The 17,776-nt window shown below is 44.8% G+C and overlaps 1 protein-coding gene across 4 annotated transcripts in view; it reads right to left on the bottom strand.

Annotated features, from left to right (window-relative positions):
• The window catches only part of BAZ1B (bromodomain adjacent to zinc finger domain 1B), a 49,686-nt gene extending 32,336 nt beyond the window's left edge, over nt 1-17,350 (bottom strand). For all 4 annotated transcript variants that reach the window (XR_010621923.1, XM_065731662.1, XM_065731663.1 and 1 more), the window contains exons 1-7: nt 17,148-17,350; nt 13,579-13,695; nt 11,101-11,245; nt 10,023-10,221; nt 7,098-7,219; nt 6,036-6,233; nt 1,716-3,408 (exon numbers count right to left, since the gene is read on the bottom strand). Coding sequence is in view for 3 of the 4 variants with exons in the window: in XM_065731662.1 (XP_065587734.1) it covers nt 1,716-3,408; nt 6,036-6,233; nt 7,098-7,219; nt 10,023-10,221; nt 11,101-11,245; nt 13,579-13,695; nt 17,148-17,260 (2,587 nt within the window). In the remaining variant the exon portion in view is untranslated. The remainder of the gene's footprint in view (nt 1-1,715; nt 3,409-6,035; nt 6,234-7,097; nt 7,220-10,022; nt 10,222-11,100; nt 11,246-13,578; nt 13,696-17,147) is intronic.
• Between the last annotated feature and the right edge of the window lie 426 nt (nt 17,351-17,776).

The following is a 17,776-nucleotide window of genomic DNA, read 5'->3' as shown; positions in this document are numbered from 1 at the left end:
TTCCCCCTGTCCTGTCTCCACACACTGCTGAAAAGAGTCTGGCCTCGCCACTTTGTCCCCCACACCTCAGTTATTTATCAACCTGGATCGGGTCCCCTCTCAGTCTTCTTTTCTCAAGGCTAAACAGACCCAGTTCACTTAACCTTTCTTCATAGGGGAGATCCTCCAGGCCCTTCCCCATCTTTGTGGCCCTCTGCCGGACTCTTCCCAAGAGATCCCTGTCTTTTTTACACTGGGGAGCCCAGAACTGGACACAGTACTCCAGATGAGGCCTCACCAGGGCAGAGTAGAGGGGGAGGATCACCTCCCTTGACCTTGGCCACGTTCCTTTTAATGCATCCCAGAATGCCATTGGCCCTCCTGGCCACGAGAGCACACTGCTGGCTCATGGTCAGCCTGTCATCCATCAGGACACTCAGGTCCCTCTCTACAGAGCTCCTCTCCAGCAGGTACTGGTGCATGCAATTATTCCTCCCTAGGTGCAAGACCCTACAAGAAATGCAACCAGAAAACACAGAGGCTGTGAGCATGGTAAAAACCACAGCTCATAGAACAAGAAAAAAAAGGCAAAAAGCCACAATATTCAGAACGCCTATGCCAGACTAGTGATATTTTATCAATGCTGTATTCAGGGAGAGACTCCTGGTCAAATCAAAACCAGTCTGTGGTAGAAGCAGCACAAAGTATGGCACCTCTGAACAAGCATCCATCAAATGCCCTCTAGATGGGCATCAAACAGTTATAGGTTCCTACTGACGCTGAGACTGATTCTGGTGAGACTTCCAAGACTTGTATCTCTTACCAGAAAATCCAAAAGGTTTAATTTCTTTCAGTTCAACAAATTGTTGTGTCCAGTATGATACTTAGGATATTCCATATAACTCATCTATTCTTGAACAAATACTTCCAGGCTCCACCTGTCACATAAACCAGGCTCCATGCAAGATCCTCATCTCTCAATTATTTCAGAAAGGAAATAACCCAAATGGATCACGCTGTCCATTTCCATCTGCTCACATATACAAAAAGAAAAACACCAACAAAACAAACAACCCCAGAAGTACAACTCCATCAGAGTTTCACTCTTCATATTCCACTCTCCTTAGCAAATAAGCACTAAGTATAGAGACATTCTAAGTTCAGTGTTGCAACTGATGATTTATAGAGGTTTGAGGGGACAATCTGTACTTGCAATCTTCATTAAGAATTCTTTGAAGTGAGAAACTGTGAACAAAAGTTTGCTGCTCATGTCCTCTGTGAGACGGTCTGCCAGCATGAACCTAACAACACGCAGGAGCTAGTCATTAGGCAGAAAACTTCCCTGTGCAGAAGAATCAGATCAGAATCACAGCTGTTTAAACATTGGTACATTCTTTTTTTCCCCTCTTCTGTCCCCAGGAGTTTCTCTGTTTCCCAGCTCATCTGAGTCTGACAGAATTAGAAGGTAATGTTTAAAAGATGCCCATTGGGAAAAACTAAAAACAGTTACCTCTTTTTAACAATCTACATTTTGAGGCACTACACAAACACCTGTAGCTTTTCCCAACCTGTAACTAAGAAAGCCCTAAAGCTACTGAATTATATCTTCTTTTTCTGTAAGCAAATCCCTTAAACCAGCTTAAGCTTTTGGAAAAAGACTGTCAATTTCGCCACCAACTTACTCTGCCTTACACCCCCAACACAGAAATAACACCGTTCTCCTTTATTTTTCTTACCTCTCATTTGTCTTTCTTGTTGCTCTCTTTCTTTCTTGGCTTGGATAGCAAGAAGGCGTCTGCTTTTCACAGCGCTGATCATATCATCAGCTTCTATTTCTACCCGGTGCTCAATTTTCACAACTTCATTCTTTTTCTTTTCATTTCTTCCCACTGTATTTTCATCTTTGCCATTCTCCTTGTTTTTGGCCACCATTTCTTTCCGCTTCTGCTTCTCTGCTCTCTTCTTGTCATTTTCCTCCTTCAGGATAGCAAGGCGCTCCTTCCACAGCTCCGCCGATGCCTGCTGCTTGGCCTCTACGTGATCCTGCACAGAGTAGGTCATTAGAATCCGGTGGCACAGTGCTCCGAGTATTTGTAATTTCTCTTCAGGAGTCAACTCGAAGAACTCAGACGTCTCCAGCTTCTCTAGAAACTCATCTTGTACTTCATTATCTTCAAAAGTTGTTGAATCCTTGCTTTCATCTACATTATCTGAGACCTCACTTTCCTCCTGTACATCCGACTTGCGCAAACATAGGCGGACCAACTCAGAAGCAGAATGCAATGTAAGCGGTATTTCAGAGAGCTTCATCCCAAGCTCCGCATAATCTTCAGCAATTTCATCCTGCAGCAGAGTCTGCAGAAGAATGACTAGTACCCGATTCAAGTAAAGAAAGCCTCCCTTTTCTGCACAGAGTGCTTCCATCAAGGAGACCGCTGTAATTGGATATTGAGCATCTGGCATCAATAACCCCGAGTAACAGCTCAGGAATTCCACCACCATGGCAACATCCCCAAAGAGGGTATTAGGAAGTCCTTCTGGAGTATCAACCAGCTTAAAAGTGGGCAAGTTCTTCCCTTTGAGATCCTGGTCCTCAAATCTTTTGTTTTTTTCCAGTTTTTCCTTCATTTCCTTCTCCTTACGCTCTTTTGCTCTCTCCTTCAGTTTCTCTTTCAGCTTTTCCCTTTTCTTCTTCATATACTCCTTCCGCTGCTCCTCTGTCATGGTGGCCAACTTCTTCCTGTGCTCTAGAAGCTCATAGCGCTTCTGCACCAGTCCTCGTAAATCCTCAGGGAGACGGGCTCGATCCTCATTTGAGAGTAACCTGGCTGTTTTGGAGATTATGCAGGAAAGTGCACTTTTTTTGTCTTCCCTGTCTTTGTTTTCTTTGTAGTAGGCAATTAAATGCAGTGCTGCAGGAGGCAGTTTCTGGGGTTTGGTGGAAGACCTAGGTGTGCCTCCAGAATTCCTGGGAGTCCTGGACACCTTAGTAGTACCTTTAGCCATGTCTAGGAGAGTCATTTGTTTCATTTTCATCTTAGGGATCTTCAAGCCTTTCCCAGGAGACTTCGATTTCCCAGATGTTTTCTGTCCGTTTAAAACCCTTTTGCCTCTCTGCTTTTTGTCTAACGATTTGTTGCTGCCCTTTCCCAGTCGGCCCCTCTTTGGAATGTCAAAGTTAGAATCAAGTTTACCAGGTGACATGATCTTCATCATCTCTTCCAACTCCTCCTTGGGACTTTTTGAGATCTTAGGGTTTTTCATCTTCAACGGGGAGCCAATAATAGATTTCTCCAAATGCACATGACACCACAGGGTAGGGCTCAGTGGCTGACTCAGAGATGATCCATCAGTTTTGGATTTCTTGGAAGGTTTTCTGTCAGGGGATCCAGAGCTCTTCCTCTTGGTTGAGGGGTTGAGAGTCATATACTAAGATTAAAAGAAAGTGATTTTATATGAATACTGAAAGTTATGAAGGATCAAGATAACTTTTATATATTTCCCCCCCTCCCCCACGAGGAAGTAGCACACAGTACCTTAAGGGTAACAAAGACTTCTGCAATAGCTCTCATTACAGTGCACAGCAGTCACAGGTTGCTTATGAGATCAGCAGCTCAATTCAGAAAGTTACCATTTTCTTTCATAAAATGAAATATTACACACAAAAAAAGGGCTTCAAATGCTTTCTACTGCACTACGTAAAACCACTGCGTCTACTCAAAAGGTGAATTTCAAAAGCTGTTTTACTTCAAGATTCCTTAGCAAGACCTGTAGGGTCCAGTGTTGACCTCATCCAGAGGAAAACTAATGGATCACAAATGTGATGGCTAGCAGCAATTCAGAAACCTGTCTCCACAATGCCTGGAAGTTTCAGGATCCATATCCTCACTTTAAGAATAAGGTCACAAATGAAAGTGAGGAGAGAGTATTCAATTCTGAATTAATGTAATAGAATGTGATTGTTTTTAAGCTGTTGAAATAACCCACTGCACACTTTCAGCATAGAACAGTCTAACCTAGAGGCAGAAACTGATTTCAGCATACAAATTCAGTTTCAGGAATTCAGAAAACCATTTCAATAAGTAAAAATCAAGTATCTCACATTTATAAAAATATGACATTTAAGTTATAGATAAAATGACCAGAAAATAGCAGCTGAAAAATCAAAAATTACGTAGCAATAAAAAATTCAGCAGTAGTAATCATAAAGATGGAAGCTCCTAAAAGGTGCCCGTAAGAATACACTTAGATAAAAACAGTCAAATAATCAATACAGTCAATACAGTCAAAAAATTAGGTTCTTTGGCTTCCAGATGTTCACTCTTGAAGGCTGTGAAAGACATAAACTGTTTTCCTTTGTCTCAAAGTTTGCTTCGTAAGGCCTTTTCTGGTGACAAGACTCTGACTGATAACTGCCTGTTATCTGGATGGGTGTAATGGTGTCATTGTCTCTGCTTACGGTTGTAAAGATAAGCAGAAATAGGTGCAAATAGTCTTTTCCGTGGGAGTATGGCTTGGAGAAGCTTACCACCACAAAGACAATGCTCCTGCATGGCAATGAAGGCAGCATCCGCTGCTGGCTTATCTGTTGGGCCAGACATGTCACACACAAACTCCTGAGAAATGGGGGATAAAAGGCCTTCACTGAACTAAGGATTTTGGAGAACTCCCAAAGAAGAAATCTTTGAGGAGAACTCCCGAAGAGACTTAGGACGGACCCTGAGGCCTGCCTGCTGCCATCTCCCATCCCCCACGGTGACCAGACAGGTTCCTGAGATCAACGGACCTACTACGAACCTCGCTGGATCCACGGTGGTGATTATATCTCTCTTGCTTTCTGCCAAGTCTCCATGCTTTTCATCTCTTTTCTATCGCACACCTTCCCTTCCCCATATCCCTAAGCAACTAGTATTTGTAATAAACTGGTTGGGCTAACATTTGACCTGTTGTGTCTTAATCTCGCCCTCGGGTATACATATACATATAAAGAACCTCGTCTCCCTCCTTTATATTGGAGCGTGACAAAGGCTTACTCCAATTTAAGAGTCCCAATTAGCCATTTAGAGATTTATTTTATTTTTACTAAAGATAGCACCCCAGACAATCCACTTATCCAAACATAAGTTCATTCTACAAAAATTGTGTTGACTTCTCTGTTGAAAGCATTCAGTGTTAATAAGTTATAATTGCAAATCAATGCATTCACAACTTATACTGTCAATTATACAACAGTTACTTTGCCAGAATACTAACTTTTGATTAAAATGTTTTCCAACCACTTCCTGGTTTAAAATTCAATCTCTGCACTGAGTGGGAAACACACTACAAGAAGTGCCATCCCTAACCACAAAGCTAGAGGCCTCTGTAAATCACATGGAAGCTGTTAGCTGTGTGTTTTTTCTCATAACAGAAGCATACCTGGAAAGGTTAAAAGTCAAGTTAGAGTACAGAACAACCTGAATTTTTGATGCAGACCACTGATTTAGGCATGTGAACTGTGACACTCCATAAGTAGTGTATGGGAACTGCTGAACCACAGCCTGAACCACTGACTGATCACCTGAGGCGAGCACTGAGTCAGCCAAAGGAGCACAGGTGAAGACAATTCACCTGTGTGACCAGAAGGGGTGGAGTCTGGCTCCACCTCTCCCAGACCACATTTAAGCACTGACCACCACTGGGGAAGGATCTCTTGTTGGAGATCCCTTCTGTGTGGGGTTCCAGGTGAGCCTTAACCTTCAGTGACAGGTAAGCCCTTCCTATATTATTGAGTGTCTTTATACCATCTGGATAGTCTGTCCAAAAAACCTACTATCCATCTTGATTACACTGTTTGGGTACTATTCATTTTGAGTCATCGCCCTACAGGGTATTATTCATTCAGGTATTCACCCTGCATGACTCTACAGGGTTTATGGATGAAAAAAAGCAGGCCTTCCTGCTCTGCACATCTCCTGAATTTAAGTTTAGGAGCACCAGAACCAAACCTGCATGCTGAAGACTGGTTTGTTACCCATTCCCTACCTTCCACACGAGATACTTCTAGGAACTCTTACCTTATGTGGGTCAAGCAAGAAGTCACTAAATTTACTAGGAAGAGAATATTTCTTCACCAACTCATCCTCCACTACCCACGGGGCATTCTCACCAATGCCAGCCCGCAGCGCGTTGTGCCGGATGAAGTACCTCAGGATCTCTTTGTTGGGAGGACGTTCTGTACGGACCAAGCTATCTGCTGGTACATTGCTGATGATCTTGGAGACAAGCAGACATACTGTTATCTATTCATAATGTGTCTTGAAGTTAAATGCTATCATATGGCTAAAAGAAGTACGGGCTGGTACACCTCTTCACATCCACAAAATCTTCTACAAAGATTCAAAACAAGAAGAGAACTTGCAGAACTGAGATACATAATAGAGATTAGTAGGAGATTCAGTTAGCCAAAAATCCTTAAAAGCATTAGATTATGTCATTAGTTTTGGCTTCTTGCCAAAACTTTACTTGGCAACTATGGAAGTCTCCGACCTGTGACATACGATTGTAACACATGCTTGATATTAACCTAGAAGCTTTTACATGTTAATGTTTATTTTAGCTTGATTTCTTTCCTGATACCAGAGGAGTAACTCTGCAAGCAGTACTCATTAAGCTGAGGTCAGTGCTGCCTCTATCAAAATGGCAAACATAACAAACAGGACGCAGCAGTGATGCAGCCACACAGCTTCCACAAGCACAGTTACCTGTGATGCTCAGTAAGGTTCTGTTAGAGCAAAGCAAAAGCAGCAGCTCCTGCTCACAATTATTAGCACCCTAGTCCTCACCACATTTAATTCACAGCCTGACTGGAGGTTAGCCAGGAAGCTGCAAGGTCTCTAAAGCCAGTGAAGCACTGACTCAGCTTCTCTGTGTGGTACCAGGGGATTGTCAAGTGTCTTCATGTACCAAACCAAACTGTATAGGAACAGCAAGACTACTTAGCCCTGCTGGCAACTGCAGGCATCTTGCTTCTAACACCTCAACTCCATCAGGAAGTGCTATGTCATGCCATAGAGACACACGGTTAATACTCACTTCCATGTTCATGTTATAACAAAGGAATCAAGCAGTGATCTCACCTTGTCTTCGTTTTTCAGCCTGACATCATATTTGTGGGGCAGGAATTTTGGTGGAACCCACTTCCTTTCTTCCTTTTTCAAAGAAGTAGGAAGCTTCCGAGGAGACCTACGTGCTCGATCATCTGATAAACCAAGACAAGACACTAAGTGTCTTAGTATTAGAACAGTTAATATTTGAATTCTTTAACTGCAACTGTACACCCCAACACCACCCATACAGTCTTTAGCTAACTGTAACATCAGGAAAAACCCCAAATTAGTTTTCAGAAACATTATTAAGACAGAGGCAGAAAATGGAATCCCAAAACAAGTGACCACAACTGTTTTCAAAGAGCATAAAGGACAACTTGCACTACTTCAACTCATCTCTTCATAGAAGTAAAGATGTAACCACCCCTAAAAGGCAGAAAAGTTTTATGAAGTTTACAAACTGACAGTAGGATTTATGATCTAATTGGTAACCTGCCTAGCAAGCTGCTGCTGAGAGCCTTAGCCAGTTGGCTCTGTCATGCCACATTTTAAGTAATTCTACTGCAGGAATTCCTGACTTCAAATTAAAAGTCACTTTCAATGTAGTTTATCTTTTGGGCCATCAAGTGACTTCCATTTATGTGCTACTGTATCAGCATATGAGCTAGTTTAGCTGCAAATTTAATTATATAACTTATTTTAATCATTCTCAGAGATGTAACTGAAAGAGCACAAAGGAATCACATCTCCTTGCCAGCTGACATCAAGTCTATTGTCTCTAACATTCAGGTTGCATATTTCATCATTCAAGACAAAAAACCCAAGCTTACTGAAAAAAGCAATCCCCAGATGTTTTTTTTTACCCTTAGGGCTATGACTCAATGAAAGCACTAAAAGAAGCCTGACAGATGAGAATAATTGCCTGCTAAGTATACATGAACACAAGTTATAAGTCAGATTTTTCAATTTGCACATCACTGTCACATATTAAATCCTAGAGCATTTAAACTTCACAGTGTTACAGCTTACATAAATCACAACCAATTTCTGCCACCCAACCTCTCAAAAATCAGGGTACTCAGTAAAGTGACAGATCACAGATTTTTTTTATGCACTGTACTGTAACAAAGCTTACATCAACCACACTACTGGAACATTATAAAACACCCACATGCTGTTGTCTCCTATTCATCAGTTATTTTGGATTTTCCAAAGCAGTATTAGCTCTATGTGCAAGTCAAGCTGCAGAATCTGCCTTCAGTAGCTCATCATCCACATTCAGGAAAAGCTATCCTTTCGCTTCTGTAGACTTCCCAGATTTCACTCCCTAAGCAACTAAAGACACAAAACTACTTTAGACTGCACATCTGATGCAATAATTCTTGCATATAATGGCATTTTTTTCCCAAGTTTGGGAGATTATTGTACTTCAGAAGAGACCAAAGCTCTCTTTCAACAGATTCTGTAAGTCTGACATCAGTGAAACACTCAGGTTAACTATGCCCCCAGCTGAGTGCACAGGAAGATACAGTCCCACATCAGGCAGCTATGCAGAGTCTCAACGCTCACCCTTGTTCAGTGACCTCAACACACATCAACAGTGCTTCAAGTATGTAACATGAGAAAGAAAAAGTGGAAGTGCAGTTTGGTGACCTACAGAGGCTCTATGCTGCCTCCTGCAGCTGCAATTGAAGGTGTGCTGCAGAAGCAGTCTTCACTACTTTGTAAAAATACATTACTGTAACAGACTCTGGAATATATATTTTGAAATGAGTTTACACCTATGAACAATGTTCGGTTACAACCTGGGACATAAAAACATAGCATTACATACCCTTTTAATAAATACCTACATACAAGAAGAGTCAGAGCACCCACTACTTCTACTGATTAAGTAGTGAGACAGCTGGCAGGGTTTATCTTCTAAAGAAAGGGTAACAGCCTCAGTTTACAAGGAGGCAACTGAAGGCAGATAGACAATCTGAGTCTCGACCTAAGAAAGGCACAAGGATTCCAGCTCCTGCCACATTCGTCTAACCTCCTACACAGAGGTGTGCCACAGTACAGAATAATGTTGCCAGCCTCTGTAGGACTGCAGCTGAATGCAGCTGGTTGGAGCACCACACACTACTGAACAAAATATTATGATGGTCTTTATGAAACATCCCAATCCAAAAAAAGCTGCTGTAACTTTTTCCAGTACAAATCAGAAGTAGTTGACAATTATTAAGCCCAGGAACCAAGCCTGGAACAACCTGAATTCTGTTTCTGATTGTGCAGTCAGCTTGCTGGGCTGCCTTCAGAGTTTCCCTTTCTCTGTAATAGAGGAGGCTGTACACCTTGCTTAAGATGTTGGACTGGCTATTTACAAACGGAAGCAGAGCTTATTGCATCTTCGTGCCTATAAAATAGTAGTAACCTGGATAGGCTTAGTGCTACGAATTTTCTTGGCTTGGATTAACAAATACACTTCCATATCTGTTAAGTTCTAAAAAGTTACACAGGAGATGAAAAATGTTTTGCTTTTTTTTCTCCTTTCAATAGTACCTTTTCATAGTCAAGATTTGGACATCCACTGCTTATCTACAGCAAGGAGAAACAGATACAAGAACAAGGAATACTTCAAGGCATGCCTTATCTAGAACCCTTAGATAAGGGTATGTATGTTACTGCATGAACTTTGATTCATCATTTGAAAATTGTTGTGGAAAAAAAAAACTAATGAAACATTTACTTTTTACACCAAATGGGGACATGAAAAAATAAAATAAAAGCATGTCTGATAGCAGAAAGAAAATGAGAACTCAGTGCTGGCCATAAATGATAGAGATGGTTCTTCAAAAGGTGGAATATGGACATTACAGCAGAAATTTATGATTTTATATCAGCTTTTCTTGAGTTCCCCTCATCCTTTTCAATACACTTGTTATACTGGCCTGCTGTTTTACTACTTACTCATACTTTCCTTCCTGCTGTCTTCCTCCTTCAGGATAGATTCCTTCTGATTGTCCTGGGCTGCCTGGCTAGAATTCTCTTTATCACTGGATGGGGAATCACAGGCTCCTTCAGATTTCTTTTCAGAGACCTCTTCATCAACTTTCTCCAGAGGATGTATTTTCACAACTTTTACAGGCAGCATTTTCTCCTTACCAACCTGCATTAGAATATAAACAAAAACAAAACTTGAGCAAGACATGTGAATGAAGGAGCTCCAATGCTGTAAGAAGGCAGAAAAAAAGTCACCCCACTGAAAAGACAAACAACTCACAATAAATAAAAGGACTTGTAAACTGTGGTTTGGCAAAACATTTAATTGATGCCTGTCTGAGAGAAGTTCATCATCACTCATGAAACAACTGCAAGATTTCCCCTCCTATTCCTATCTGGACACTCTGTACAAATGCTTAAGAACAACCACTGCCAACCCACAAGTTTCTTCAGCATTTTAAAATGCTGCTTTCTCAGCCTGAAGGAGTCACTTCAGTAGCTCCAAAAGAGAGTATATATCCTAAACAGACTGCTAGCAGAAAACAGTTTTTCATCACTTTCAATATTTTAAATAAGTTTGAGCTTTCCACATCTCCTAGTTTTGGAAGGATTTTTCTAATTATTAGAACATCATTAAATACACCTAACTGTTGACTATCACTTCTGGGAACTTATTATGTGAAAAGGTTACAGAGTATGAACTCTAACCACTTAATTAAAACAAATATGTATTTATATATATTTAAATATATACAAAGAGCATCACATAATTAAGCTGCATAACAAAGGCATCCTCATCTTCCCCATATGCACACAAGTCAGTTGTTTTTCTCATGACATCAGTATGGGTCATCCATATGCTTCTGTTTACAGAACTGTTCTGCATTTGAGAGCAGGTGCTGTCCCTGGGCTTCCACAGAAAAGAAACTCTCATCATCTTTCTGGCAATGCAAATGACTAATCAGTCCTTACCTATTCCTTCTGCCTTTAGATATCCCAGATCAGCTCTGTGCAAAAGGAGGGGATCAAATGAAAACATCCTTACCTCGAAGTCACACTCCTCTCCCACTGCAAATTTGGTCATGATCTCCACCCAGGCTGCATCCACCAGCTTTTCCAAAGATACTATGTTGTGGTGAACTATTTCCAGCACCAGTTTCTCATACCAGATGGGGAACTCCTCCTTCAAGCTGAGCAAGGGCATAAGAAGCTTTCATTATTCAGGGAATAAAAACCAAAACGCAAAGCAGTCTCCCACTTTACAATTCCAGCAGCAGTCACAGCCAGGACAATGTCGCCAGACAGATGCCACACTGGAATGCAGAGATAGTTTTTTCATGCACTGCCTTCATGTCCAGCCCATGAAGTGTTAACTGGCATGACAACACTAAATGTACTTGACCTCCCCAGAAAGAATGCTGTAAGGAATTCTGGGAAAAGCAGCACTGCTGATAAATAAACCCTTTTCTGCTTGTAATTATTACCTCTCAATTTGATATTAAATATACACTAAGATCTTGTCATTATTCTGGGACCTGTTCAAGACTATTGCTTCCAACAAACAATAAGACGATGCTGATAAACATTTAGTTTCCTCCTTTCCAAACTCTGGGCCTACACACTCCTAACACAGCAAATAAAGCAAAGGCAGGCTTGCACAACCTCACCTTTCCAAAGGAAAACATTTTGTGTGTTTCATCACTTCAAGATCTTCCAGCTTTTTCAAAGAGGAAAAAAACTGTTACAAGTTCACTTGATTGATTTATTTTTCTAACAGGTCAAGTCCACCAATTGATAGGGTACTGAGAAGTATATTGTCTAAAGCTTACTGGGTTGCCTATATTGCAAAAAAAATCAGATCTGTTTCATGTTAGTGGAGCATTCTGTTCCTTCTTACACTTCCTCCAAAATCCTTTTAGCTTCCTCTGCTGTTTGCTGTTCTGCAACTGCCACTAACAGATTTATCCCCCTAGCAAACTGAATACCTAGTTTTTTTTCCCCGTCAGTAGCCACTAAACAGCTTTTAATCCCATTTCAGAGACAAGTAAGAAATTTCATTTCATCAAACCTTCTTTTCCCCCAACATTCAAAGAGACTACAATTAGAAGTTAGTGATAAATATTTCATTTACATTGTGTTTCTTTTTTTTTTTTTTCCAGAAAATGATGTATGGGGACTGCTGAGTCAAAGCTTGAACCTGAGCACCTGAAGAAAAGATCCAGTCAGCCCTGGGAACACAGGTGAAGGCATATTCACCTGTGTGACCAGAAGGGGTGGAGCCAGGCTGCACCCCTCTTGGACCTCATTTAAGGGCTGATTGCCATTAAAGAAGGATCTCTTGTTGGAGATCCCTACTTCTGGAGTTCTTTCCCTGCAAGCCTAGATCCTCAGAGACAGGTGAGCATTCATTCTCTTTCCTTTTGTAATATCTCCCTGTTTTGCTAGTCCCTCTGCCTTTACAAGTGCCCAGTCAATACAACCTCACCACCCAACAGAACATGACATTTGCCAGCTGCACACCCTCCTCTTGAGCAGGAACACTGAAGAGAAAGGACAGGTGACAGCAGTACTTCAAGCTCCATTGAAATCAGGACCAGCAGGAAATAAGTCTCCTATTTGTTGCCTTTGAGAATGCACTTAAACCTTAAATTATGGGGAATTTCTCCCCAGGCTGAAGGTATCAACTCTTACACCAATCAATCAAATCTGGACTCTTCACGAAGAGACACACCAGAAGTTTTCCTCTCTTGGCTGGTACCACCAACTATCTGCCCTGTTAACATCCAGGTAAGAAAAGCCACAAATTTAAGTAATTCGTTTGGAGAACAAAGAAACATGCCCTTTGTCTGGTACTGTTCATATAGTTTATGCATACTAGACTACAGATGTGACTTCAGCCAAGGGCAAGTATCTTTACAAACAATTCTCTTGTGGCTCTAAGGTCATGCTGGATGTCAGACAAGGACTCAGGACTATGCTGTGCACTAGAAGGGCACATTAGGAACATGCCAGCAAGGAGGAATGCTGTTGGGCTGAACAAAATAATTGTTCTTGCTGTTTTCCCTTTGTTCTCTATCATTTCAAGTAGAGAAGATACCTAAACGCTTACTCCAAAGCAGCTATATGACCCATTCCACCACAGATCTGGCAAGTAATTACAGCTATGGATATCACTGATGTGAAACACTACAACAGCATCTTGCTGTGCTTCTACATCATGATTTTTTTTCCCCTCTCTCACTATGAAGAATTCCCATTATTCAGGGAGCTCTAAAATACACCAGATACCATGCACTGAGATATCTGAGTTCAAGTAACACCAAGATACAGCACAGAAGTACGTAATTGTCCTGTTTTAACAATGCCATCAAATTCCAATTATGTTTTTGACTCCAGAAGCCCCAGACTTACTATCAGGCAGCAGGAAGTCAACCATCACTCAACCCAGCACCCACATCTCCCCACACAACCCCTGCTCTGCCCCAGTGCCTGCACACTGGCAGGCACCAGCACAGGTACTCACAGCTCAGCTACTTCCTGCTCCTCCTCCCAGGCTTCTTTGTGTGTCAGCTGACTGCTTCCTGTGCTCTTGCACGTCCATATTCGCTCACTGTATCGCTCCAGCCGCGCTTCATACTCTCTGCAGCATCAGCTCAGGAAAACGCGAGTTAGGCAGTAGGCAGCACCACTACAGTTGCATGAGAGAATCTTACTCAATTAAACTCTTTCTGTCTGAGTACATAAACGCTGCACTACAGCAAGGTTCGACTCTGCATCTGTGCCACACTAAATCTGAGACCAGGATGCACTAGGGCTCTCTGTGGCCTGTCCTCTTCTGCACTGCGCTATGGACAGGGCACACCACCAATTCAGCTGAGCAATGCACCACAAAATACATGTGGCTGAGCACTTCTTGGGTCTGCTGAGATTCCAGCTTTCCCTTGCTGACTTGAGGGAAGCAGCCCCAGCACCACAGGCACACTGAGGAGGCACAGAGGGCCCCCTCACTGCCTGCCTGTCCAGTGGGATCTGCTACTCCAACGCCCTACAGGGCATCACACACATGCATGCTGTGTTCTACCAACTGCACAGGCACAACCATCAGAAAATGTACAGTGTAAATCCTTATCTATCCACCCTGTGACAGCCTGTTCATTTGCTCTATGCTTTTGTTGTTTGTTTTTGTAAAATAAAAAAGTTTGCATTAGGAAGGCAAGTCACAACTCCAACAAACCCTGTTCTCATGGGCATTTCTCCCCAGCCCTGAGGCAGAGCAGAAGGAGGTACAGAAGCACTGCCAAGCAGCTGTGCAGACATAGCCCAGCGGGGTTGCTGCTGCACACTGTACATCCACAGAGCAGCCCTGCAGTTAGCCTAGCTCATGAGAGCCACACTGACAGTGATTCCCAGTGTTCCTGCCTGTGACAGGCTGCAGACACAGCAGGGAACCCAGCAGCCTGTGGCCTCCTGCCTGCAAGGTACCACAACCAGGCCAAAGGGTGATTTGGGCAATCACTGCGCTGACACTGCGTTGTCACCAAGCAACAAAAATTAAACAGGAAACCATCAGCCCTGTGTATATAACAGCAGGCCATTACTAAAGCAGCAAACAACTTGAAACTATAGCTCTGCTCTTGCCTATGCCTCCCCCTCAAGAAGGGAAGACAGCCCAGTCCTCATTGGCAAAGATGCAAACAGAGGCAGAGCAACATATCCCTCTACTCCTGCACATCGCAGGCACACAGCCACCCACCCTGCCACTGCAGGGCAAGCACAAAGGCAAGTAGCAGGAGAATGTCTTTGCAAAGTTCACTACAGCGCAAACTTTCCACTACACAGTCTGGCCTTTCCACTCAGACTGGAAACAAATGCAGTGCACTTTGGACCATGCAGCAGGTCTGGCGTGGGGCTACATGTGGGATGTGCCAGGAGCACAGAGCTAGAACTACCACAAACCTCAGCATGATCATAAATAACCAACCCTGGACACAGCTTCATGCAATTACTCCCCAGAAAGCTGTAACACACACGCTACATGAAACAAGCTATCTGCAATTTATATCACAGTAATGATCACTTAAATGTTGAAAGCCAGAGAACAAAATTAAATTAAATAGAACAGACTGTCTTAAAAAGTTTTAAAGCAAACAAGCAGGCCACTGCACAAGAGGAGTGTTAAGCAGATAACTCACTCTTTCCTGGGTTAGTGGAACTCTCACAGAAAGGAGTATCAACTCTGAAATAGCTTTACAGTATCATGATTGGCCCCAAATGTACCAGCTAAAGAAGCAACTCCCAGGAGTGCATTCAGGAAGCACAGCTCCTGAAGCAGCAAGCAAAGTCTTTCTACAATTATAGAGAATGGCATGAGTACATTTTAGCACTACCATCCTTCCAACAGATCTCAACTAGTTGATATCGCACTGGAGAGATAAATTACAGTCCTCAACATGCATGTGAAATGCAGCCTGACTGCTACCTTCTCTGCTGCTTAGTGCACAGACTGAAGATCAGTGCAATGGTAGCAGGTTTTGCCTGAGAATAAAAGCAGCACTGCTCCCAGAAGAGCTCCCACGATGCTTCACCCAGCACAGCCACACCAGCCCAGAGTCAGCCCTTCCAGCTTCATCCCATCACACTGCCTGAGTGGTTTAACACACAGCAGCTAACATACTCAGGGAGATGACCTGGTTAACAGAACTCTTTATTTTGACATCAAACCATTGGCACATGCACCACACACAGTTGGGTTTTCCAGGTGCATGATTAAGTAACAGGACAAGCCCATCCCACACACAACGTGGGAAGCATTTATATGCTCTACTTCACATGATCCCAGCAGTCCCTGCAGAGCTCCAGCAGCAAAGTGCCAATCTCTGGCTACCAGTACTTTGACCTCCCTACACCCCCTTACCCTGAGCACCACAGGCCCTGCCTGACACCAGGGACCATGGCAGCACAGCTCCTCTTAATGGGTTTTCAGGGGTTTGGCTGCAAGAAGGAAGCCACTAAGAAACATCACAGCCAAACAAACCCCCAAGCCACTCTACCCAGTGGTCTGCTGCTCACAGGCACCTTAACGCTCAGTCACAGGACAGGCACATCTCCTCACTTTTAGCAGGCAACGCCAAAATTCCCATTTTTTATTTCACTGTGTTCTACAGCTGCAAATTCTAAAGAGCCTTACAGAACACAGTGCCATTCACACACTTAGTTCACAAACGTGCACTCCAGGAGCCCACACGGCAAGTGCTGATTCACTGCCTTTCCAGTTGGGAAAAGCCCAGGAGACCCCATCCTGCAAGGCCCAGTACCCCCAGACACAGCCCTTCTGCAGACAGTGCTGGGGCTCCCTGGGGCTAAGAGAACCCCACCCACTCTCACCGGGAGCCACCTCCCCACAGCCTACACTCGTTCGCACATCTCTTCCACTTTCTGCCTAGCTTCCATTACACACACCGCCAGCAGAGTACGACACAAACGCAGAGTTTCTCTTTTCAGCCCTGCGACGTCTCTCTGACGACGTGAGCTTTCCAGAAGGCGCAGAGCCGGCAGCCCTCCCCCACGCAGATCCACGGGCGCGGCGCTCTGGGCCGGGCTTGCCAGCACCGCGCCCCACGCGGCCCCGTTGCGAGAGCTGCGCTCAGGGCCGGGTCCGCTAGACGGGAATTGAACTTTCCGCAACTCTCGCCGAATTCCTTGCGGAGGATGAGAACGGGTTCTAAATGCCTTCTTTTTTTTTTTCTTTTTTTTTTTTTTTTGCAGCGCTTTCAGTTACAAACGGACCGCCTGAAACGCCCAGAACTGCGAGTACCCCAACCCCGGCGGTGCCAGAGGCCGCAGACGGGACCTCGGGCAGACGGATCCGGGAAGGCGGCAGCACGAGCCGGAACACCCCGCCGGGCCGGAAACCCCCCGCAGGAACGCGACCCTGCCCCGAGTCCCACAGCGGCCCAGGCGGACCACCCGCCCCCTCCGTTCCGCGCGGCCCGCCACCACCTCCCAGGGTTCCGCCGCAGCCGGACAGGCCGCACACAGCCGCAAGCCCCGCTCCTCTCCCCCAGCCCCCGCCCGGCCCGGCTGTAAGGATACTCGCGGGTGCGGAAAGCCTCTTGCGTGTGCGGGATGATAAAGCGCTCCCCCGGTTCTCCCGGCGGCAGCGGCTTGGCCAGCGGGAAAGGCCTACGGCCCAGTAACGGCGCCATAGCGGTGGCGGCGGCCGCCGGATCCGCGCTGTGACGCCGGGCCCAGGCGGGAGGATTGAAAAATGGCGGGAGATTCCCCTCCCCCTGCCGGGCGCGCGGCTTGCCGTAGCGCAACCTAACCCGCCCGCCACTCCACACCGCCGGCACCCCGCCGGCCCGAGAGCTTATTGGAGGGCGGTCGGCGCCACCGCGTTCCGATTGGCCGACGGAGCCGCCAATCGCGCCGTCTCTCCCCGCCCTCCGGGGCAGCAAGCTGCCTTGCGTCGTGCGCAAGGTGAGAGGTCGCGTTATGTAAGTGGCGGGGAGCGCGGCGCCATTTTGTGGCTCCGTTATACGCCCGCCCCCTCACCGCGGCGGCCAATCGGGGCGCGTCACCGCGTCACCGCCCCACCGCCCATCCGGGCACCGCGGCGTGGCCGGGCGCCGGGCTTTGTCCTTTGCGCTCGGCTCTATCCGTTGCCTCCCTCCCCGCCCCACCTCCCCCGCGGCGCTTCAATGGGCCTCAGCGTGCGGGGC

Source organism: Cyrtonyx montezumae, unplaced genomic scaffold (genome assembly GCF_038088225.1).
Source record: "Cyrtonyx montezumae isolate F1298 unplaced genomic scaffold, pur_monq_1.0 scaffold_15, whole genome shotgun sequence".
Lineage (NCBI taxonomy): Eukaryota > Metazoa > Chordata > Aves > Galliformes > Odontophoridae > Cyrtonyx > Cyrtonyx montezumae.
This window is presented reverse-complemented; position numbering and strand designations above follow the sequence as displayed.